Source organism: Monodelphis domestica, chromosome 2 (genome assembly GCF_027887165.1).
Source record: "Monodelphis domestica isolate mMonDom1 chromosome 2, mMonDom1.pri, whole genome shotgun sequence".
Taxonomy (NCBI): Eukaryota; Metazoa; Chordata; class Mammalia; order Didelphimorphia; family Didelphidae; genus Monodelphis; species Monodelphis domestica.
The window spans coordinates 511713821-511737198 of record NC_077228.1 but is presented as its reverse complement, the minus strand read 5'-3'; the positions used below and the strand labels follow the sequence as shown (position 1 = coordinate 511737198).

Genomic DNA, 23378 nt, shown 5'->3' with positions numbered 1-23378 from the left:
CGGGGCTCCGGTCCGGGCTTTGGCGGCGGCCCCGGTGTAGTAGCGGGGGCGGCGGCCGGGGGCAGCGCGGCTGCTTCCCCTTGTTGTGTGTCGGTGCCTCCTCGCCATCTTGTTGCAAAGCCCTTTCTTGTCGGCGGGACTCGCGGGGGCCGCGGGGCGGGAGGCGCCGGGCGGGAGGGGCGGGCGGGAGGGGCGGGCGGGAGGTGGCGCCGCCTCGGGGGGGTTTCGGGGCTGCACCCGAGCCTTTTCCCCATTTTTATATTTTTGCAAATCCCCTTTTCGGGGATCGTTTTTGGGGAGCACCTTTTCCGCGATCCCCCGGCGGAGCGCCCCACGGCCCCCCGAGGCCCGCCCGCCGGCCGGCCGCAGCCCCCCGAAGCCCGCCCGCCCGCCCCGCGGCGCACCCCGGTCGCCCGCCCGAGCGATGAGCATTGAGACGCTTCTGGAGGCGGCCCGCTTCCTGGAATGGCAAGCGCAGCAACAACAGAGAGCACGTGGTGAGCGGCGGGGTTGGGCCCCGGGGGTGCGGGGGGACCCGGGCCGGGGCCGGGGGCAGAAGACAGGCCGCGCCGTTCGCCCGCCCGAGCAGCTCTGGAGCATTAGCATTCTGCCGGGGCCACAGCTCCTCCCGCGGCTTTTCCCTATAGCCCTCGCCCCTTGGGACACCCCGCGCGGGGCCGGGGACTGGGGCGCCTCCGACTGTCAGCGGGCATGCTTGGGGGGGAGGTCGAAGCTGGGATGGAGCCGGGCGTGCATGCCCGGTGCAGTTCGGGGCGCGTGGTGCGATCGGAAAGGGGATGCGGGGAGGTGCGTGTACACGGGTGTGCGTGTGTGGAGTACACGGGTGGGGGTGGGGATTACTCTACGTGGAGAGGCTCCCCTGATTCCCCGGCCGTGGGGGCCCCCGGCTGGGCTGCGCGCGGCTGGGGGCGGGGGCGGCCTTTGCAGAATGAAATGACATCGCTTGTCATATGATCCCGGGCCGGCCCCGCCTGACCCCGCCCCCCGAGCTGGGTTGGGGCAGACTCTGGGGGGCCAGGGACTGGGGGCGGTCGAATCCTCAGAGAAGCCCTCGGGGCACCAGGGTAGGACCCCCTCTCCCCGGGCCTCGGGCCCCCTCCCTGGCCGGTAGAATGTGGAGGGTCTGCGCGTTCCAAACTCGCTCTCGCCTGGAATGTTGCGTGTGTCTGTGTTCCAAGCTTGTTGGTTACTCGGGGCTGGTGACGTGGCCGCGCTCCGCCCCCGAACACGTGCACCGGGGACACTCCCGCTGGGGACTGGGCCGCTGCTATCTCCCTGCAGACCTGGGTTCCCGGAGCAGGGAAGGCGGGGCGGGCTAAGAGGTGGGGCTGAGGAGGGGTCCCAGCCCCGCAGGACTGGGCCCGGGCGGCTCCCCGGGAGAGGCTGGAGAAGGGAAGTGGCCTGATCCTTCCTTACCTACCCGTCTCCTCTCCCAGATTCCCTGCATTTATTTTGGGGTGATTGAAGGAGACCCCCAGGATTCGGGGGCTCCGTACCGAGAGATGGAGACTCTCGTTAGTCTTCCTGTCCGGGGGACTGGGCCTCTGGCTAAGGTGTGGGGAGGGGGGGGCGATGGGGGTGGAGCATCTTGGCAATGGGAGAAAGAGGGACTCATTTGACGTTCTCTCACCCGGCCCTAGGCCCCAGCCTTGGCCCGGGCCCTTGGACTCCCCTTTGGAGAGGAGGCTGAGGGAGAGTGGGGAATTCTCTTTCCTTTCCGGGCAGAAGGACATTCATTCTTAAGCCTCCCTACAGCTTTGGAAATGCGTGCGTGCGTGCAAGATCTGGGTGCGCTCCCCCTCCCCCTCGCGCCTCGCCCCTCCCCCTCCCCGGAAAAAAAAGAAAGAAAGAAATCTTGCGCTCCAGCGCTCCCTTCCTTTCCCTCCGTGTCTATTGTTGCTTCAGTGATGAGTCATGCTGGAGGTTGTAGTGTTGTGTGTGCGTGTATGTGCGAGGCCGCGCCTGCAGCCCGTGTGTGTGTGTGCGGGGGGGGGGGGGGGGGGGGGTGCGCGCCTGTGTGTGTGCCGGGGTGTGGGTGAGCGCCGCGGCCCGGAGGGGGGTGGGCCCAGTGACCGCCCCGGGCCGGCCTCTCAAGGTCAGAAGTCGTTCAGCGTGGGAGAGCCCCCTGGGTCCGAGATCCTGTGTCAGGGCCGGACCCTCCAGCCCCCCAGCCAGGTGGGGGCCCAGCATGGGGCCGTCCTGGAATGCTCCCGTGGCCCCGGAAGAGGCTTGGGCCGCCCGGTTCTCCCCTTGACTCCTCTCCCCGCCCCGGACAGACTTTTGTGGTAGGGCTACCTGTAGCCCCGGAGTGTCCTGAGGTCGGGGGACCCTCTGACCCACCCCGGCCCTGGAGAGCGTCCTTCCTGGGGCCTCGGAACAGGCCCTGCCCGTGGTATCCTAGACGGGACTCCGGCTGGGGATCGCTCTTCTCCCTGGCTGCTTCCCCTGTGACCGAGCTCCACCAGGGCCTCCGAGGAGGAGTTTGGCTGCTCCAGATGGGCACGGACCAGGCGCCTTCTGCGGGCCTCCGCATCGCTGTGTGGGGGGCCTGCTTGGACAGGCGCTGGGGAGAGAAGCGGGAATTCAGCCTAGAGAGAGAAGAGTGTTGGGGTTCGGGGAGTGGCCCGCTGGGCCTGCTCTCATGGAGGGGGAGCCGAAGGGCGGACACAGAGAAGCCGAGTCCGACCCTCGAGGCCAGGCTTGCCACGAGGCTGCCTCCCAGAGGGCCCACATTGCTCACTCGGCCACCCCTAGACCCATCTGACCCTCTGCAAAGGGCTTTTCCACCTTCTCCCATTGTGTTACCCCCGGAGGCTGCTCTCTGGCCCAGGGGCCAAGGTAGAACCTGAACCCGGGTCTTCCTCATGCCCACGTCCCGCCCACTCTGGCCCTCCACGCCAGCCCAGCCTCCCCCGGAGCGGGACTCCCTCCTGGAAGCCGAGGCCGCTGGATGCTTCTCCCTCCCATCTGTGCGCGGCGCCCCAAGGAGGCTGGAGGCTGGGCAGCCTCATCTAACAGTTGGCGCTTGAGGTAGATCTTGTCCGGAAGGCCTTTCCAGTTCTTGGTAAGGGCTCGGAGCGGCCGCACCGTGTTCTGGAGAGGCCTGAGAAGGAAGGGCCTCAACACAGCGGGGGGCCGAGGCTGAGGTTCTTGTACCCAAGGGTAAGCAGGAGTGTCGCTGTGCCTCGGGCTGTGGGGCTGCTGCACCCCTCTGCAGGGAGGGAGGAGGGAGAGGCCTGAACAGCCTGGGCTCACCACGGGCCCCCCTTTCCTGGGAGGAAAGAGACAAGGAGAGCCGTGTAGGCGACGAGTGGGGGGGTGGGGCAAAGGGCCTCACAGAAGCTGGGCTCTGGCCCCGGTCTAGCCTGCTGCCATTCCAGGCAGGGCCGCCCTCCCATCCCCAGTCTGGTGGCTTGCACACCGGCTTCCCTGCTCCTTGAGGCCAGGGACCGTCTTTTTGTGATCCCAGCGCTAGAGCCCGGCCTGGCACATAGTACGGACTTAATCCATGGTTAGTCAAGGCTGGGGAGTGGCGTGGCTCGTCCCTCCCTAATGTAGCTAATGGTGGGCAAGACCCTAAGAAGTCTTCAGCCTCTGAGAGCTGGCCATAGTTGAGGGGGCAGGAGAGGAGGTGGCTGTACTTTGGCCACTTGAAAAGCCTGCCCCATCCCTGGACCAGGCCTGGAGGTGCCAGGATCTTCTTGTCTGAGGCGGAGAGCAGCTATGCCAAGTTGGCCAATGAGAATTGCAAAAGGGGCCCTTCTGTGTAGATTGTATCCTGGGCTGTTTGGAGGAGGCTGGAGACTGAGGCAGAGTGGAAGAAGGCTGGGTGCAAAAGGATGCATATTTGACCCATTTTAGTCCACACCTCAAAGGCCAGCCCTCTCTCCTTCCTCCTTTCCCTTCCTGCTTCCCTTCTCTTCCCCCATCCCCCCATGTGGTGGTGCTGTACAGAGCAGCTCTTTGGAAAGAGGGAGGAGATTCTCTCTCTTCTCTCCCTCCCTCTCTTCCTTCCTCCTTCTCTCTTCTTCCCTCCTCCCTCTCTCTCTTTTTCTCCTCTCTCTCTCCCTCCCTCTCCCTCCTGTCTCCCTCCTTCCCTCCTCTCTCCCTCCTTCCCTCTCTTCTCTCCCTCCCTCCCTCCCTCCTTCTCCCTCCCTCTCTTCTTCTCTCCTTCTCTCTCCCTCTCTTCTTCTCTCCCTCCCTCCTTCTCTCTCCCTCGCTTCTTCTCTTCCTCCCTCCTTCTCTCTCCCTCTCTTCTTCTCTCCCTCCCTCCCTCCCTCCTTCTCTTCTTCTCTCTCTCCCTCTCTTCTTCTCTCTCTCCTTCCTTCTCTCTCCCTCTCTTCTTCTCTCCCTCCCTCCTTCTCTCTCCCTCTCTTCTTCTCTCCCTCCCTCCTTCTCTCTCCCTCTCTTCTTCTCTCCCTTCCTCCTCTCTCCCTCTCTTCTTCTCTCCCTCCCTCCTTCTCTCTCCCTCTCTTCTCTCCCTTCCTCCTCTCTCCCTCTCTTCTTCTCTCCCTCCCTCCTTCTCTCTCCCTCTCCTTCTCTCTCTCTCTCTTCCTCCCTCCTTCTCCCTCTCTTCTCTCCCTCCTTCCCTCTTCTCTCCCTCCCTCCTTCTCCCTCCCTCTCTTCTTCTCTCCCTCCCTCTCTTCTTCTCTCCCTCCCTCTCTTCTTCTCTCCCTCCCTCCTCTCTCCCTCTCTTCTCTCTCCCTCTCTTCTTCTCTCCCTCCCTCCTTCTCTCCCTCCCTCTCTTCTTCTCTCCCTCTCTTCTCTCTCCCTCTCTTCTCTCCCTCCCTCTCTTCTTCTCTCCCTCCCTCCTCTCTCCCTCTCTTCTCTCTCCCTCTCTTCTTCTCTCCCTCCCTCTCTTCTTCTCTCCCTCCCTCCTCTCTCCCTCTCTTTTCTCTCCCTCTCTTCTTCTCTCCCTCCCTCCTTCTCTCCCTCCCTCTCTTCTTCTCTCCCTCTCTTCTCTCTCCCTCTCTTCTCTCCCTCCCTCCTCTCTCCCTCTCTTCTCTCTCCCTCTCTTCTTCTCTCCCTCCCTCTCCTTCTCTCCCTCCTTCTCTCTCTCTTCCTCCCCCCCTTCTCTTCTCTCCCTCCCTCCTTCTCTCCCTCCCTCTCTCTCTCTTCCTCCCTCCTTCTGCCTCTCCCTCCCCCCTTCAGTCTCTCATATCTTATCCAAGTGCTGAGCCCTCCCTGTGTTGGGAAGTCTCAGCACTTCCAGTTAGGAACCTTTTCCCTCCCTTCTCTTCCCAGGAGGAGGGCGGGATGAGTCCTGGGGCCCGGGTCTCCGATTGGCCCCTGACGGGCACCTCTGGCCACAGAGAGCAGTTCCCTAGCAGGCCCCCTGCGCGCCCCTCCCAGGGCCATGTTTCTCAGCCCCGCCTCTGAGCCTGCCTTCCTGGGGTGGCATGTTTGAGGCGTGTCTGAGCACACATGCAAATGGCCTGCTGCGCTAGGCGGCTCCTCCCGCCTGGGTTTCCAGGGCACTCGGGGCAGGGTGACCTGGTGATCTGGCCTAGAGCCAGGGCTGGTAGGAAGAAAAAGTCCAGGAAATAGAGGAGGGGGGGTGGGAGCACCTCCACCTCCTCTCCCCTGCCCCGACTCAGAGGGGAGGGCAGGGAGAGGCGGGCAGTGTTTCCCCTGCAGCCAGGCTCTGCTCTTTGTGCCCCCAGCCTGCCCTGCCCAGGGAAGCTGCTCTGGCACGTTCTCCCCCTCTGCTGGGCGGCCTCTGTGCCAGGCAGAAGGGTCATTCCTCACTTCCTCTTTGAGAGCTGAGAATGGGGCCCAGAGCTCCAGATGTGGGAGGCCCAAGACTGGGCTTTGCCTCTTACTCTCGGCTGTGTGACCCTGGATAAGTCCCTTCCTGACCCTCTCCGCGCACCTGTAGAGGTCGTGGTGAGCACCGTACCGAGAGCAGCTGCCGGTGGTTAGGTGGGCACATTCAGAAGAGATGATGGATGTGGGGGGAGCTGGTGTTGGTGCTCCCCTAACCAGAGGAGGCCGTTCAGCCTAGTGGAAAGTCCACAAAGCCCGGGAGTGCCTGGCAGAGAGGCGAAAGGAGAAGGGGCATGAGGGGGGAGGATTTGGGAGGGCTTCCCAGAAGAGGTGTTGCTGAGCTGAGCCAGGCGGCTGTCCTGCTCTGGCCTCATTTCCCCCCTTCGGGGAGGGACTTGTGTGGCACCTCAGTGGTCCCTTGGAACTCTGTCTCCGTCTCAGCAGCTTCCTAGCTGCCATGGATGGAAGGGCCTGGACAGCCTCCCGCAGAGGCTCCTGGCACTCCAGGGTCCTGGGCCAGTCACAGATCTGGTTTGAGCCTCCATTTTCCAATGTAACCCTTGCAGAAGCCAGAGTAGTCAGGCAGGGAAGAGCAGCCAGGGGGCCAGTGGATAGACAGGCTGAGTAGCTGAGCGCCCAGTTTGCCTCAGTTTCCCCACTGTGAGTGAAGAGGTTGTGAGCTCTTTGTAAAAGGTATTCGGCTCCCCCTGAGCTTCCCGGCCTTCCTTCTTTCTTCCTCACACAGAGGAACATGAGAAACTTCGGCTGGAACGGGAGCAGGAACAGAAGGCCAGCGCCACGCGGGTTAATCATATGCTGCCCCCCGAAGAACCCCGGATTGAGGCCCCCCCACTCCCCTTGTCCCCTCCAGCTCCTCCACCTGCACCCCCACCCCCTCTGGCCACCCCGGTGACCGTCATCCCCATCCCTGTGGTGACAGGCTCCCCACAGCCGATGCCACCCCCACCCCCGCTGCCACTGCCCCCGACCCAGCCGCTCACCCTCGCCCCACGACAGCCGGCCTTGGTCAGTGCGCCAGGACTCAGTATCAAGGACCCCATCCCCCCACTTCCCAGGCCACCAGCCACTGCCACCCCCCTCCTGCCGGACTCGAAAGGCACCAGCGCGCCCACGGGCAGCCCCAAACCCCTGCAGCCCTTCCCCACACCCATCCTGACCATCGCCCAGCACCACGTGGTCCAGCAGCCCCTTCAGCCCCAGCTGCCGCCCCCGCAGCCGCCTCCCCCCACCGCGCTGGCCGCTCTGAAGTTGGCACCGGCTGAGGAGGTGAAGCCCAGCGAGCAGAAGAAGCGGCCTGGAGGGTGAGTGAGGGCCCGGGATTCTCCTCCCCTTCCCTGCCAGCCTGGCTCCTGCCCTCCCCTCGGTGAGGGTAGAGTCTTCATGGGACTGACAGAGACGACGCCTGGGGGGCGGGGTAAGACCCCTTCAGTCTGAGCATTTTTGCCCACCGGATGGGGGGGCAGGCCGAGGCCTATAACTCCGGCCGGCCCCCTCACACCCACTGTCTGTCTGGGTTGCAGGATCGGGACCCGAGAAGTCCACAACAAATTGGAGAAGAACAGGTGTGTGTGGATGTGGGCCGCCGCCCTGGACCCTGCCCTGCCCCCTCCCCGCTTCTTTGCTTCCCGTCTGAGTTTTGGCCTCCTTCCCCAGCTTTCCCCCAATGCCCGCGGCCCGCCGAGCCCTGAGCTGACAGTTTCCCTCTCCCTAGGCGGGCCCACCTGAAGGAGTGCTTTGAGACTCTGAAGCGGAACATCCCCAACGTGGATGACAAGAAGACCTCGAATCTGAGCGTCCTCCGAAGTGCCCTGAGATACATTCAGGTAGGGGGCCGGGGGAGGGGCCAGCTCGGGCCGCCGGGGTTTGGGGTGTGGCCAGGACAGCTCGAGGCTCCCGAGGACGAGGAGGAAGCTCGGCTGGGCCCCAGGGTGAAAGGCGGGCTGGCAGAGCCGGCTGGGCCTACGCGAAGGCAGCGGCTGCTTGAGCAGCTTCCTCTCCCTCCCCTTGGGCTCCGGCTCCAGCGCCAGCTCCCGCTCCCTCCGCCCTCCTCCGCTCCCCCTCCCTCCTCCACGCGGGCAGTGAGCACATGGCCCGGGCTGGCGCTGACGTCAGCGGGGCTCCCTCCCTGCCGGGGGAAGGGAAGGAATGGAGCGGGGGAGGGGGAGGGGACTGGAGCAGTCAGCCAACACAGGCGCGCCGGCGTGCTTGCAGCTGCAGCCGCCGCCGCCGCCGGCGCTGGGGGAAGGGAAGGATGGGCTCGGGGCCAACCCCTGCACACCCCTGGAAGCCGGAGCACCTCCTAATTACAGAGGGAATCGGAGGGCCGGGAAGGTGGCGCAGAGGCCAGGATCCGGGCACGTTTGTGGGCAGGAGCAGCCAGGGCCAGTAGGACGAACCCCCAGACGGAGCTGGGATCTCCCGGCAGCTGGCAGAGCCCCAGGAGACCGTGTTGGATAGGGACCGGCGCTGTTCATTGCTCGTGTGACTTTGGCCAGTCCCAGCCGCCCCAGACCGCCTCCTGCATCGGGAAAGCTGGGCTCTCCCCGCTGGATGGGTGGCTAGGAGGGAAGCGCTTCTGTTGTCAGACCTTAGAGCACCCCACAGATGAGAATGTAAATAGGCCACTGACTCCTCTGCGGTCCCGCTAGGAAGGGCCCCCTGCAGCGCCTGTTTTCCCAGCCTGGACTTTGCCACCGGCTGGAGGTGGGGGTGGGGAGGATCTCGCTGGCTGAAATGGAGAAGCTTGGCCTCTGGGGCTTGGGGTGTGCCTGGAGCAATGGGATCTTTGCCCCAAAGACTTGTAGGCTTCTCTGGGGGCCTGATCCTTCCTTGGCACCCTGGGGATTAAGGTCACACTGGCCCGATCCACCTTCGCTGCCTCAGATACCTCTGGGCCCCCAGCATCTCTCTGTGCATGTAGGACAGCTCCCACCCTTGGGGTGTCCAGAAGGGAGTGTTTCAGGGAACACATCAGTGGAATCAGTTTTAGGAAGGCCCGGGTTCGAGTCCCAGCCCCGAATTACCACCCTAACTAGCAGGCTGGGTGAGTGTCCCCCTCTGGGCCCAGCTTCTCCTTCCTGGAAACACTGCCTGCATGACCTCTAGGGAAGCTCCACAGCAGCTCTCGAGTCCCGATTCCGGCTCTGGTGCAGCGCCTTGCTCCCCAGGATTGGTATTTGGGGCTCTGAAAGGTGAAGCGCTCTGGCAGAGCTGCAACAGCCGGGAAGGGCCTGAGCTGGGATTCAGACTTTGGGCCCTGCTCCCAGCGGCGGTCTCCCCGCCCGGGCTGTCGTGTCTGTCACTCTTGGCCCTTTAAAAATAACTCTCCTTCCGCCCCAGAGGAACCCCTCTCGCGTAGCGCGCGCCGAGTCTCCTCTGCAGTGGCGTGGGGGTGGGGGCGCTCGTGCGGCCAGGCCTGCCAGATAAGACGGTTGCCATGGCAGCCGTGAGTTTCCGTCTCCCTGGAAACCGTCGGGGTCCCGCAGGGGTGCACGCGCACACAGAATTAAGGTGGAGGAAGCAGGGAGAGGAGCGGGAGGGCGCGCGCCCTGGCTCTGGGCGAGGCGCAGCCACGGAGCCGCCCGGCCTAGGCGGGGCCAGGGCTCTTCCTTGCCTGCCCGGTGGGGTGGAGTTTGCTCCACAGCGACTCGGTCCGGGGTGAGGGTGGGGGGGTCAGCTAGTCAGAAGAGCGGGGAGGGCTGGGCCTGACGTCATTCTTCGCCTGTCTCCTGCGGGGTGGGAGGGCTTTGGCGGGCGGCCCCACCCAGGATGGCCGTTAGGTTTTAATGAGGGTCTTCGGGGTCGCTGCTCTCACGTTATGGGGCGGGTTGGGTTTTTCAGTGATTTCTTTCATGCGCGGTGGCTTCGAGTGTGCTCATCTCACCCTTCCCCCAGTCTCCGGGCGTCCTTCCCGAGCGGATGGGGGAGGGGCGGCCGGCGGGCTGGCTCGAGTCCAAGCCGCTTCCCGGCACGGGGAGGAGGTGGGGCCAAGTCGCTGATTGGTTGGGTGGGAATGAGCCGGACTACGAGTGCGGGGGGGAGAAGCCAATGGGCTCGTCGCTGTGACGTGACGCAGAAGAGCTGGCCTCCTCGTGGGAGCGCGCGTGCTCGCGGCTTTGGGAGGAGAGGAGGGGGCGGAGCGGCGTGCGGGGGGGGGGGGGGGGGGCGGTGGAGAACGTGTTTGAAATTGACCGTGACCGAGAAGGGAGGTGTCGTATTCTCGGTGGCCCAGCCCGGCCGGTGCTGATGTAGAAAAGTGGGTGGAGGTGGAGGTCAGGAGGGTGGAGGGCCGGGCCTTCCTTTGCCCGGGACAGAAGTACCTTCCGGGCACAGCGGCGTCTGTCTAAGAGCACTTAATAAGTCCGGCGCCGAGGCTTCACACAAAATAAAACGATCACTTTAACGAATGCGGAAGGAAGGGCGGCCCAGAGGCCAGCCTGTTGGACCTTCTGGAAATGGCCCAGAGTTGGGGAGGGGCCGCATGCCCCTCCCCCCCCCCCATCCCCCTTGGGATTCTGGGCTGCACTGTCCGTGGCATTGAACCAAAGTGTGGAAATAGCCTTCCCTAATAGCCAACGTTCTGTCACACCAGTGTAAGAAGAATATTCATAACAATAGCCATTAGCCCCTAGATAGGTTTTCAGGAAGCAAAGGTTATTTCATCCTCACCACTGCGAGAGAGGCAGGATGCTATTCTTCTCATTTTGTAGATGTGAACACTGAGGCCAACTGAAGTTGAGTGATCTGGCCAGGGGCCCACAGCAAGTAAGCCTCTGAGAGAAATTTGAACTCGGGTCTTCCAGTCCCAGGTCTAGTGCTCCACCCACTGTCACTCGTGTGCACCATAGCAACTGAAACTGGTTCCTGACTTTCCAGGAGCTCTGGCAGTCAGTTTGTAATGATCTCTGGGAAGAGCTGGGGGACTTTGGTGTGAAATAGGGGCAGGGCAGTGATGGATTGATGAGTAAGAGGGAATCTTTGGACCCTGTGCTTAGTGGAAGAAGCCCAAGAGAGCATCTAGTCCAAACTCCTCGGCTTCTAAGTTAAGTGACTTGCCCAGGGTCACACAGGTTGTGAGCAACAGAGGCTGGATTTGAACTTGGGTTCTATAACTCCAGGCTCTCTTCAGTACCCCTAGATGGCTTCTTTCACTTCTAATGGAGGAAATAACATGGACACGTACTGATAAAATAGCTACAGAGCTGTTACAAAGAGCCTCGGGGCTCAGGCCGGGCCATTTGAAGGGAAGAGCCATTGAGGTGAGTCTTGAGGGAAACCAGAGATTCCTAGAGGCATAAGGGAATGAATGAGACACAGCCCAGAGAGGAGGGGAGGGAGGGAGAGCATTTCAGGCCTGGGGAACAGCCCGAGCCATGGCCCTCTCATAGGACATACAAGATTGGGATTGGGTGGAAGACCCCAGAGAGACCATTTATTGGGAAAGGGGAGACAGAGAGACCCTGGACTTGGGAATGGGGAGATGATCTTGATTTTTCTGGGGTGCTCCTCAGCTGCGTGGTTTGAGCTGTGTCCCACATTAAGAAGCCCTAAAAGCGGCTGATCCAACCCCTTCATTGGGCAGAGGAGGGCCTGAATTGCCCAGGGTCCCATGACTAGCACACTCCTGCCTGGCCTCCCTCTGGGGCAAGTGGGAGAGAATCAGGAGGTAAAGGACTGCTTGGTTCCAGTGAGGGCCAGCTTGAGAGAACACACCCTTACAGGGATCCCACTCAACCTTTCCTTGGCACAAAGATCTGAAAAAGTTAAAGAACGTTTTTTAAAAGTGCTGGCTTGGTCAGTGCTTAGAACCTTCTATTTCTCTGCCAAGGGGGCACTTGGTCCTCTCTTCCGGGCCATTGAAAGGAGCCCACATTCCCCTTTGTTTAGCTGTTCTCCTGCCCCTTGGGGCGGACCTTGTGTGTACTGATAGGCCGGTTCTCCTGATCAGTTCAAGCTTACCCCATTGAAGGTAGCTCACGTGAGGCTCCAAATGGGGTCTAGGCTTCTGGCCCACCTCAGACATTGTCTCTAGCGGTGTGGTCCTGGGCAAGTCACAGTTTACTCCTGTATAAAATGAGAGATTGGCACCAGGGTCCCTTCCCAGCCCTAAACTGTGCTCATGAGAGGGTATAAATAAGTCTGACCGAATGGGGAGGGCCACTGAGAGATGGCATCCTGCCATACAAAGAACCTGGAAGTCTGAACTGGTTTGGGTCCCCCTTGAGCCTCGGTTTCTTCATCTGCAAAATAAATGATGTGGCTCCCGGGAGCCTGATGCCCTGGGATGGGGGCAGATCACTTCAGCTCTTTGACCCCGAGTTTTCATCCATGTCCGTTGGGAGTTGTGACATCTACCTACTCTGCAGAGTGCTTCCAAGGAAAATACAAGCATCACCCAAAGGCGAGAAGTTATTTTATCAGTGAGAATTTCACTTTCTTAATGTGAGATACATACGGGCTGTCACAGTTCAGAGAAGACACTGGTGTAGACCACAGTGCTTCAGATGGGAACGTAGAGGAGGTGAGACTTAACTTTGGTCTTTGAAGCAGATGAGATTGGAGTCGATGGAGAAGAGGGACCGAGCGTCGCGATGGGAGCCAAAGTGGCCCAACTGTGCCTGGGGGAAGAGCAGGAGTGAGGAGATCTTCCTCCCTGGAGCATCAGATGAGGAAGATGGGGGAGGCAGAGAGTGAGACTGCCTGGGAGAGGAGAACCTAGGGAGTCAGTCCTAAAAAAATGTTGAAGAGGAGATGAATAAGATGGAGGAGAGCCTGGAGGAGGAGGGAGCCCAGAGCAGTATAGGAAGACTTTAAGGAAGGTCCCCTGATTCCCTCAGAGTAGGTCCTCCCCTTGGGAACTTGGTAGCTGTTATTGATTTATTTATGCACTTTTTTTTAAGCCCCATCTTAGATTCCAGATTTGGCCCCAGGATCTCCTGTCTCTAGTCTGGCGCTCAATCCACTGAGCCACCGAGGTAGCATTTAGATGCTATTTAAGGTTGCTGTGGTTTTCAGTAGCGAGGAATTGGAAAGGCTCGTCGTGAAAAGGGCAGAGAAAAGAATCCGGGTTGAGGGCAGGCGAGCGTGTTGAGCTAGGCGTGTCTGGTTCCAATGGTTGGTTCAGAATCCAAGGAGGAATGACCAGCCTGGTGATGAGCTTCTCTGGGCTTAGCTGCTTTGCTTCTCCCACCTCAGACTTGCTGCCTGGACTTGGCCTGCAGTCTTTCCCGCTTGCTTGGAGCCGCCAGAATGATTAGCACTCTGCTGGCATTCCCCAGGGGAAGCCCGGCCCAGAGGATGTCAGGCAGGCGTTGAGGGGATGCAAGAATAGCTCTCGTCCGCGGTCTTTGTGCCCCTGGGTACAAAGTGGATGGAAATGGAAATCCTTTCCATTGAAGCAGGACCTCGGTGGAAGCCCAGCTCTGCTGTTTTCTCCTGCCATGGGACTTTGCCAGTGAAGCCCGAGCTCTGAGAGCTCTGAGCAAGGTGGCAGGAGTGTGGATGAGGCTTGGCAGCAGAGCCAGCCTGGCTACGTTTGCAGAGGGGGAATCACCACGCGGTGGGAGCCAGAGAAGTGTTTCATCTGGGAACATGCACAGGAAGGTGTGCGGGGCTCAGGGGCCGTGCTCTGCACCGGTAATCGTGCGGGGCAGCGCCGAGCTTGAACTCCTCGGAGCCGCTCGCCAGCTCACACGGGAGCCTTTTACTCCGCTGTGGTCTTGGTGCTGCCAGACCAGACGTGAAGGAGGAGAGTCGCTCCTTGGATCGTGGCTGTGGGGCTGGGAAGGAGCATCGGGATAAGCCCAGGAGAGGAGCCCGTCCTTTCTTAAAGGCGGCTTCCTTCACCGCCCACCCGGCTAGCCAAGATTAGGAGAGGAAAAAAGTTCAGCAAAACTAACCAACACATGAAGGGTGTGGAATATTTTAAGCCTCCACCTGTGCAACGGAGGGAGGGAGGGAGGGAGGTACGTTCTGTCAACCCTTCTGGGGCCGAGCTTGCTGACGGTAATTACCCAGCATTCCGTCTGGCTTTATTCATTCTGTTTGCATTCTCTAAAAGATGCTTTAAGGGAATAATTAACACGCTTTCATGACTGATTATGGGAGGAAGGTGAAGAAAGAATGGAAGACTCAAAACCTAGATAACGGGGGAGGGGGGCACGTTTGGGATCTTTAGCAGAAATGGGAAGTGGGGGAAAGAACAGGGCTGAGGGCAGGGTGATAGGTTCAGTTTTCGGGTGCGTCCGGTTTGAGTGGTTGGTGCAACCTCCAGATAGATAAAGATGGTGAAGTCATCCGTGGTTGAAGCTACAGGAATAAATGAGTTCTTTAAGATTACATTGAGAGAGAGAGCCAGAGACGGACACAGAGAGAAAGGGAGAGAGACAGACGGACGGGCAGACAGAGAGAAGGAAGGGGTGCTCCCTACAGTCGGACGCCCCACCTCAAGGGCTCAGGGAGAACACGCTGAAAGAAAGCCTTTGGAGTTGTTTAGGAGAGTCCCTTGGGCTGAGGGGGAGGCTGGAGACCCAGTCATGGGCGGAGGCACAGCCACAGACTCCCTCCTTGCAGAAGCATTTCCGATGGGGAAACACATGGGCGTGTTTCAGGGCCGGAGCTGGTAGGGAAAGAGAGATTCTGGCCCGGGGGAGACGCTGAGGAGAGGGAAGGCCCAGAAAGGCGCTCTGAGGAGTGCCGGGATGGCAGCCATGCAGGTCCAGAAGGGCTCTGGACCCCAGCCTGGGAGCACGAACAGCAGGATGCCCTTTGCCAGCCCTGGGTCAGGGCGCTTGGTGAAGCCATACAGGGGTTCTGCAGGGGGGAAAAGGGGCCAGGGGACTGCCGAGTGGCAGCGATGAAGCGCTAAGGGGCCGGGTACGAGGACCCGGGCTAGGCAGGGTCGGAGATCAGTGAAGACGATCCCCTCCCTGGCAGAAGGCAGAGAAACGGATTCATTGCAGTCAGATGTAAGGAACCAGACCAGAGAGGGCGTCCGAGGCCTGGGGACACTTTACTAGGCTAGGAGGCCCCTCTCGCCCCTGGAGCTGGGGTCGCGGATCCCCTAGTCCAGGAGGGGCCCAGGAGGGTCCTAGGAGGGGCCTGGCCAGTTCAGAGGGCCCCGATCCCAGGCCTGCCCCGATAGCCAGAGCCGCGCTGAGAGACCCAAGAGTGTAGGATTGGGCGAGGCAGCCTCGGCAGGGTAGGCGCCCCCCCATCAACCCCCTGCGGCCGGGGGTCCCTCGAGCTCTCGGTGAGCTCCCCTCTGTGCGCCCTCAGACGCTGAAACGCAAGGAGAAGGAGTATGAGCACGAGATGGAGCGGCTCGCCCGGGAGAAGATCGCCACCCAGCAGCAGCTGACCGAGCTCAAACACGAGCTCAGCCAGTGGATGGACGCCCTCGAGATGGAGCGGGTGCTGCGGCAGGCAGGGCAGCCCGAGGACGACCAGGCCTCCACCTCCACGGCCTCAGGTAACCCGTCTGGGCCCCAGGCTCTGCTGCCCCACACCAGCCAGGCCCCAGGCTCCCCTGTGGGGCTGCACTTTCTGGGCCTCCCCTGGCCTCTGCTGCCCCACACCGGCCAGGCCCAGCCTCCTGGGCTGTGCTTTCTGGGCCTCCCCCAGCCTCTGCTGCCCCACACCAGCCAGGCCCCAGGCTCTCCTAGGGGGCTGCACTTTCTGGGCCTCCCCTGGCCTCTGCTGCCCCACACCGGCCAGGCCCAGCCTCCTGGGCTGCGCTTTCTGGGCTTCCCCCGGCCTCTGCTGCCTCACACCAGCCAGGCCCAGCCTCCTGGGCTGTGCTTTCTGGGCCTCCCCCAGCCTCTGCTGCCCTACGCCGGCCAGGCCCCAGGCTCTCCTAGGGGGCTGCACTTTCTGGGCCTCCCCCGGCCTCCCCTCTCCTGCCAGAACAGCCTGACCCTGTTCCCTTCCCCCGACAGAAGGGGAGGACAACATGGATGAGGACATGGAGGACGACCGGTCGGGCTTGGGGCTGCCCAAGCTGAGCCAGCGGCCACAAGCCGAGCTCCTGAAGCCGGCCCCCCTGCCTCCCAGCACGGCCCCCGCTGCCCCGGCCCCGCACTCCCACCCCGCGGCCCTGCAGCAGAAGCCCCCCGCCCCGGCAGCAGCCGCCCAGACCCTGGTGCAGGCCCCCGCCCACCACCTGGTGGCCACGGCGGGAGGGGGCTCGACGGTCATCGCCCACACGGCCACCACCCACGCCTCGGTCATCCAGACTGTGAACCACGTGCTGCAGGGCCCGGGGGGCAAGCACATCGCCCACATCGCCCCCTCGGCCCCCAGCCCCGTGCAGCTGGCCCCCGCCACGCCCCCCATCGGCCACATCACCGTCCACCCCGCGGCCCTCAACCACGTGGCCCACCTGGGCTCGCAGCTGCCCCTGTACCCCCAGCCCGTGGCCGTGAGCCACATTGCCCACACCCTCTCCCACCAGCAAGTGAACGGCACGGGCGGGCTGGGGCCGCCGGCCGCGGTCATGGCCAAGCCGGCCGTGGGGGCCCAGGTGGTCCATCACCCCCAGCTGGTGGGCCAGACGGTCCTGAACCCCGTGACCATGGTCACCATGCCCTCCTTCCCCGTCAGCACCCTCAAGCTGGCCTGAAGGGGTGCCCGGGAGGCCCCGGCACCCCCCGACAGCTCCACACATTCCAGCCCGGCGCAGAGGAGGGGCGCCCCGAGCCTCCCCCGAGCCGCCCAGAGGGCGCCGAAGGTCCGGAGACCCCGGGGTGAGCGTGGTCCCGCGGCTCCGCGGCCGCCTCCGTTCCCGTCGCGCTCCGTCCCCGCCTCGCCGCCTGTCCCGTGTAACCTGTGAGATGTGGATGTGATGTTCTTGGTCTCGTCCCTCGTCCCCCCTGTGCTGCTGCTGCTGCTACTGCTCTGTAGGGGGAGCTGGCTGAGCTCCGGGGGCCCCCCGCCCCCGGGGAGAAGGAAGCAGAGGGGACCGGGAGGGGGGCAGCTCCCACTGCAGGCTGAAGGATCCATCTGAGGTCACTGTGATTTGTTACAGTAGAAACTATTTAAGACAATTCTCTACTCATAATAAACCAAATGAAAGAGAAACCAGCGAGAGCCCTCGGGGGTGTGTTGGTATCTGTCCCCCCCCAAGCCCGGCCACTGCTGTGGAGGAGGATCCAGTGACCGCTCGGCCCCGGGGTCAGCGGACCATGCAGAGGTAGGACTCGGTACCTTAGCCCGGACCCGGGACCCTCCCTTCTGGGGGGGCCCTTCCGGAGAGGGAAGAGAGCCGAGCCTCCGGGGAGCGCGCCTCCCCAGCTCCCTCCCCTTCCCTTTGCTCAGCCGTGTGGAGTTGTAACCCGTGGACGTGTGCATGTGTGTACCCGTGCATGCTCAGTCTGTGTGCATACGTTCGTGTGCAGATTGCGTGTGTGTTTCTTGGTGCCCCCCCCCTACCCTGAGGAAGGGCTCCGCGGCCCGGGTTCTAGGAGCCTCGATCGTCCTCTGGGCTCCATTCAGGGGAGCCCATGGCCGGAGGATCGTGACTAGGGGGAGGGGACCCCACCTTCCAAGGCCCAGGGATCCCCTCGGAGACTGGCCGAACAAGCGACTAGAAGCGGGCAGCGCCTGCAGCCCGGACCCCGCGCTCTTCCTGCCGGCCCTCCCCTCTCCCCTCCCTGCACCCCTCTTCCAACTCTGGTTTACTTTTGATGCTTCGGCCTGAGCCTGGGGAACAGTCGCCTTAGCATCCTGCTGCCTCAGTTTCTCCCTGAGGGTGGCTCTCAGGCATTCCTCCAGAGGGGAAAGAAGGGGAAGGAGATGCCCGTGCCGGTGCCCCCGGCTCCCAGAGAGGGAGGGCCCCGGCCTGCTTCCTCCAGCCCTTCCCGCTAGTGAGTCTACCCATGGGGACAGCTTTCGTTTCTCTTCCCTTCATATAGTTATTACAAGTGACCTTGTGTAAGACATGCACATACATGTACACTCAGCTACCCACCCAGGCACATCTCTCTCTACACATAAACTTGTTGCCTTCATGGGGGTCTTTGGCAAAGGTATCCCAAGGATGGGCCTCCCAGGAATGTCTGAGGAGGCCGAGAGCGCTGCTGGGGAGGACCAGGGGCCCCCTGAGCTCCCAGACTCCCGTGGCTTATGCCTGTGACGCCAGTCTGGAGGCAGTTGCTGGGTACAGTTTCTTGGGCGCTGGTCAAAAGTAGGGGCAGCCTGAGCACCTTGGGGGGCCCCAGACAAACTAGAAGTAAACCCATCATCACTTCCATACTCAGTCAGCTTCCTCTTTGGCTGGGGAGATGGCAGGTCTGGGGGCTCCTCCTCTGGGGACATTGCCCAGTCAGCCCCCGGCCTCTAAGGTGGGCCACTCCGCTTCCCTCCTCCCAGCTGCAGCCTCTACCCTGTGGCCTCCCTCCGTCTTGGCGTAATTAGCTCCATCTCTTCCCCTGTGTAACAGGCCCTCAGGGGCAGGGTGGGATGGGGATGGAGGCAATGAGCTGGCTGGAGTTGGTCCTCTCCTCCTTACCTCCCCCTCCTCTTTCAGCCATGAAGGTCATGGCCAGACAAGAGTGGAATCTAAATTGTGCCTCCCCCCATTCTCTGGGGATTGTGCCCAGATACCTCATCCAACCCCAATCCCCCCCTCTCCCCAAGGCACCTGGGGTGGGGGTGGGGGGCCGGGTCCCTGTCATGCTGTGTCTTGAGTGGCTCTGATGGGTGTTGTTGCTGTTGTGCTTTTCTGTTGTTTTCTGGTGAACGCTGTGATGCTGTGACATTGGGGGGCTGGCTGGAGCCTCCCCACTTCCCCAGCCTCATCCTCGTGGAGTGTCTCCAGTCAGCAGCCACTGGGACCAGGCCTAGCCCTAGGCCCAGCCCTCCCCAACTTCGGGAGACTGAGCCCTGCCTCTCTTCCCCAGACCTTCTAACTTGGGACACACCCACACACCCACACGCCCACAGACACCCACAGACACTCACACATCTTACCTCTCATTCTTATTTTATTTTTTTATGTTCTCTAAGTGACTCACTGGCTGGGAGTCTTTACCTCGATGGGCTCGGGTCCTCAGGGGGCCAGGGAGGAGGGGCCAGTGGGCAGGGCAAGCACAGTGGGGTGCTTTGGGGCCACACTTCGCCCCTGCCCTCTCCAGGATGAGCCCCCGTCCCTCCTCAGGGTGCGCCCCCCTCCCCCAAGAGGTGGCCCTTGTTTACAGTGAGGACTCAGTCACTGTGTCTCTGTTTCCGGAAATCTGAACCCTCAAGACCCCGGACTGTAGAGATTTTTATGTGTTTGGATACATCTGCTGTGTGAAAAAAAACAAACAAAACAAAACTACAAAAACCCTAATTTTGTACATATTGTATTTTTACTATTGAGCTGTATCCTAGTGGCTGTTCATGCTCTAAGACTTTAGGTATCGGGACATGAATACTCTCCATGTAAAAAGCACTTGCCTGGAATAAAACATTGAAACAAATAAACCTGCACTGAAACATGAGTCCGGGGCATGCAGCCATCCGGTTGTTTTATTGGGGGATGGGGGCCCAGACTCCATCATAACGTGGTCAGACCCAACTAGAAATGGCTTTTAGGGCTCTCTATCTAGGCTGGCCACAGGCCATGTGGTACAGCCACGAGTGATGGATTTAGACACAAAAGCTGGGTTTGAATCCTCCCATTGCCATTTCCCATCTCCAATTTGGGGCAGATCTCTACTTCTCCGGGCCTTGGTTTCCTCATCTGTAAAATGAAGAGATTGGCCAGGATAAGTGACTAAATCTGTGATTTACTGCCCAGCCCAGCACAGCTGTCTCTTTTCCACATCCACATCACTTTAGAATTTTCAAAGGCATGTTCCAAGCCATTATCCTTATCAATTGGAAGGAATTTGTGTGACCTGCTGGGTGTTACAAACTGGGTGAATGGAACCCAAGTTTCCTGACGACAGCGGACTACCTTGGGCTTGTAAGCAAAGCTTTTTTAAACCTATGATAGAGGGATAGGAATTGGACCTGAGATTTCACTGGTATAGGGAAATCTTGAATGAGAAAGTTCTGCCTACCAGTGTTGTTTGGCATACATTCCAGTCTTGGTTGCCTGGAGCACCAGGCTTTAGGCTAAGTGACTTGTCCAGGGTCACACACAGTTAGCACGTGTCCGAAGCAGGACTTGAAACCAGTACTGACTTTAAGGAAAGTCAGCATATAAAATGTGAGTTGCTCTGGTCCGGTATGATCTTCGTAATGTCCCTTTTGGTATCCTCTCTGATAGAAGAGGAAAGTAGAATAGAAATCATAGGTAGATTTGTCCAAGACATGGTCATCCAGTGGCCGGGCTGGGAAGAGAATCAAAATGTCTGGATTCTTTTCCCTTACTTTGTTTTTCATGGAATTGGCCATCCTTGATCCTAAGACTTCCTCAACCAAACAGCCACAGTTTGATAGGTGAGAAAGATCCAAGAATTGGCCCAGATACTTCTCTGTCCCCGGGGCAGAGAAGGGTCTCAAGCTTGGGGGTAAGGAGGAGATGGTCTGATGGGAGCCTGAAGTCCCAAGCAGTTTGGATTGTTTTTAAGTGTGGGGGGCTGGGATGTGAAAATAAGAGATTCCGTTCTTCAGGTTTACAGTGGAAAGATAGTGTTCAGCTCCCCATCTGCCTGCAGGGATGTAACTAGAACGGACCTTCGGAGCTTTGCCCCAGGCAGGAATTTCAGAGGGTGCCATCATCACTGTCCCCTCCCACCTAAACCTGGGACTAGTTTCCCTCTTCAACAGTCTAGAAAAGCCCAGCTATCCCAAGGGAGCCTTCCTGCCCCTGGGCTACATCCCAGGAAGGTCTCCTCTCTGAGCAGTTTTGCCTCCCGCAGTAGTCAGTGGGGAACTGGGAGGAAGCATCCTGGCCCGTTCTCTGTAAGTCTGAGGAGGGGGGCCTTGGGGCCAGGATAATCCTGAGGCCGTTGTATCTGTGGGTCCCCTTCCAGCCCTCCACCGCTGACTCAGAAGGTTGGGAAGGTGGTGGATCTGTGGCCTGAACCTCCGGGGGGCTCAGGGGTGGGGAAGATGTACAGGGAACGGAATGCGGGCGCCCCACTTCTGTACTCCCACTCCCCTTAGAGAAACACCAGCCAAAGCCCTCAAGGTAAAACAATACCCGAAAACGTGGTCCTCCATCTCACATCTGGACGCCGAGTGTTGCCCCCGTTTGTGAGGCACGGGCTCCCCCTGTCGACAGTTTAGAGAACTACAAAGGCTCTTCCCATGCTTAATGGCACTGGGACAAAAGGACCTTCAGAGACTAATATGACTCCTTTTTCCATCAGCTGAGCTAGGCAAGGGGGCTACCATGGTGAGACTGGAAGGAGACTTTAGGAGTCTTCTAGGTCAGCCCCCTAATTTTACAGATAGGGAAACTGAGCCCTGAAGACTGCTGGGGGAATATTTCTGTTTCTTCCCAATTGATGGAGGTGGAAGTGAAGGGTTGGTGACAACTCACTGAGGAACTGGGAAGGCTCAATGGATGATTTTTTAAAATCCTCATCTTGTGTCTTAGAATCAATTCTGTGAATTGGTTCCAAGGCAGAAGAATAGTAAGGGCCAAGCAATGGGGTAAATGACTTGCCCAGGGTCACCCAGCTAGGAAGTATCTGAGATTACAATGGAACCCAAGCCCTCTCATCTCCAGACCTGATTCTCTCTCCACTGGGCCACCCAGCTGCTCCCAGCTGGAGACTTTTTTAAAAAGGATTTTTAAACCCTTACCTTCTATTTTAGAATCAATTCTGTGTATTGGTTTCAAGGCAGAAGATCAGTAAGGGGGCTAGGCAAAGGGGGTTAAGTGAGTTGCCCAGGGTCACACAGCTAGGAAGGGGCTGAGGCCAAATTGGAACCCAGGACCTCCCTGTCTCCAGGTCTGGCACCCTATCCCTTGAGATACCCAGCTGCCCTCAGCTCCAAAGACTTTTAACCAGAGAGCCGGGTGAGATTATCAAAGGAAATTACAACTATAGGGAAGTCAAGGGTAAATTTCTGGTCTGGATGCTAGAACATAACCGTGGCAAGTAACAGCAGCACTAGACATGCCCTCAGATGCTGCTGCAGAGCTCACCTTGACTGAGGAGGGTTGGTCGGGGGACCAAGATGCAGATTAGAGAACTCAGCTGGGGTACCTGCCAGTTATGGCAGACCATTCTGGCCAATGACACTCCCTTATTCCTAAATTGCTAAGTGATTGCAAGTGTTTGTCAATGCCCTGGGGAAAGCCCTTGACTGCCTGCCCGCCTTGGGACAGCTATGGTATTAGCTCACTTTGACCCAAATCCTTCATTCCTTCCCCCGTCCCCCAAAACCCAACCACTGGCCTGAAAAACTTGGGTAGCAGAGGGAAGAAGCAACAAGGGCCATAACCATAATGCACCTTTAAATGACACTTTGAGGAAAGATATTTTGGTACATTAGAAAGAGTTCTAGCTTTGGACTCAAATGAGCTGGGTTCAAATTCTGCTCCTGTCATTTTTGTGTATAATTTTGGGCAAGTAATTTCCTCTTTCTTGACCTCAGTTTCCTAATCTGTAAACTGAGGGAGCTAGGCAAGATGGTTTCTGGGGTCCCTTATAGTCTCATGATTTTTAAAAAGTCTTTACCTTCTTGTCTGAGTATCAATTCTAAGATAGAAGAGCAGTAAGGGCTAAGCAATGGGGGTTAAATGACTTGCCCAGGGTCACCCAGGTAGGAAGGGTCTGAGGCCACATTTGAACCCAGGACCTCCCATCTCCAGGCCTGGCTATCCACTCAGCCACCTAGCTTCCCCTTATCCAATCTTCTAAGCATCTATTACATCAAGTGTGCAAGTAGCAGTATGGCTTTGGGGCTGGCTGTAGGACTCTGAACCTCTCAATGCCCCAGGCAACTCTCAGACAGTTGCAAAGCTGGAGCTGAATCTCCTTTGATAGAGGGAGTTTCTGCACTGGGAGTTCGACATCATGAAATCCTAGCAGTGGTCTAAGATCTAAAATGTTCAAGGCTTGGGAATAAGCAAGGGGTCGGACTGATAGTTATGGGCAGGGGAATTCAGATTCTGGGGTTAAACAGAAGGGTACACAGTGAAGAGAGATGGGTTTCTCCTGCAAAGGTTGCAGGCTGATTGGCTTCGTGTTCCTCTGGTCCCCTTGTGTCCTCCTCCCAATTCACCTTTTTCTCTTGGCTCTATTATTACTCGGACCTTTCAGGCATGTCTGACTTCATGACACTATTTGGGGTTTTCTTGGCAGGGATACTGGAGTGGTTTGCCATTTCCTTCTCCAGCTCATGTGACAGATGAGGAAACTGAGGCAAATAGGGTGAAGAGACTTGCCCAGGGTCCCACAACTAGTCTGAGACCAGATTTGAACTTAGAAGATGAATCCTCCTGACTCCAGGCCCAGTGGTCTATCCACTGTACCATTAGCTGCCCATTAATTTTGGAATTAAGTGAGTCACATAGGGTTAGTTTCTTGGGGCAAAGCCCCTCTCTCCTAGCTGGCTTTCCTGGGTCTCCAGACTCAGCCTGAATGAGGACGGGCCTGCCATCTGAGTCAGTCCAGGGTATACTAGGA

The 23378-nt window shown here is 59.5% G+C and overlaps 1 protein-coding gene across 1 annotated transcript; it reads left to right on the top strand.

Moving 5' to 3' along the window:
• Positions 1-19286, top strand: MNT (MAX network transcriptional repressor). Its single transcript, XM_056819633.1, has 6 exons — positions 1-497; positions 6533-7109; positions 7329-7370; positions 7520-7631; positions 15085-15277; positions 15744-19286. The coding sequence occupies exons 1-6, from the start codon at positions 425-427 to the stop codon at positions 16424-16426; spliced, it is 1680 nt and encodes a 559-aa protein (XP_056675611.1). The 5' UTR covers positions 1-424; the 3' UTR covers positions 16427-19286.
• Positions 19287-23378: the final 4092 nt, after the last annotated feature.

Bases quoted from the DNA above. Each gene is read 5' to 3' on its own strand.
- MNT (XM_056819633.1), top strand. From the start codon at position 425: ATGAGCATTGAGACGCTTCTGGAGGCGGCCCGCTTCCTGGAATGGCAA. The intron at 7,371-7,519 runs GTGTGTGTGGAT...CCCTCTCCCTAG, and splicing joins AACAAATTGGAGAAGAACAG to GCGGGCCCACCTGAAGGAGT. The intron at 7,632-15,084 runs GTAGGGGGCCGG...GTGCGCCCTCAG, and splicing joins GTGCCCTGAGATACATTCAG to ACGCTGAAACGCAAGGAGAA.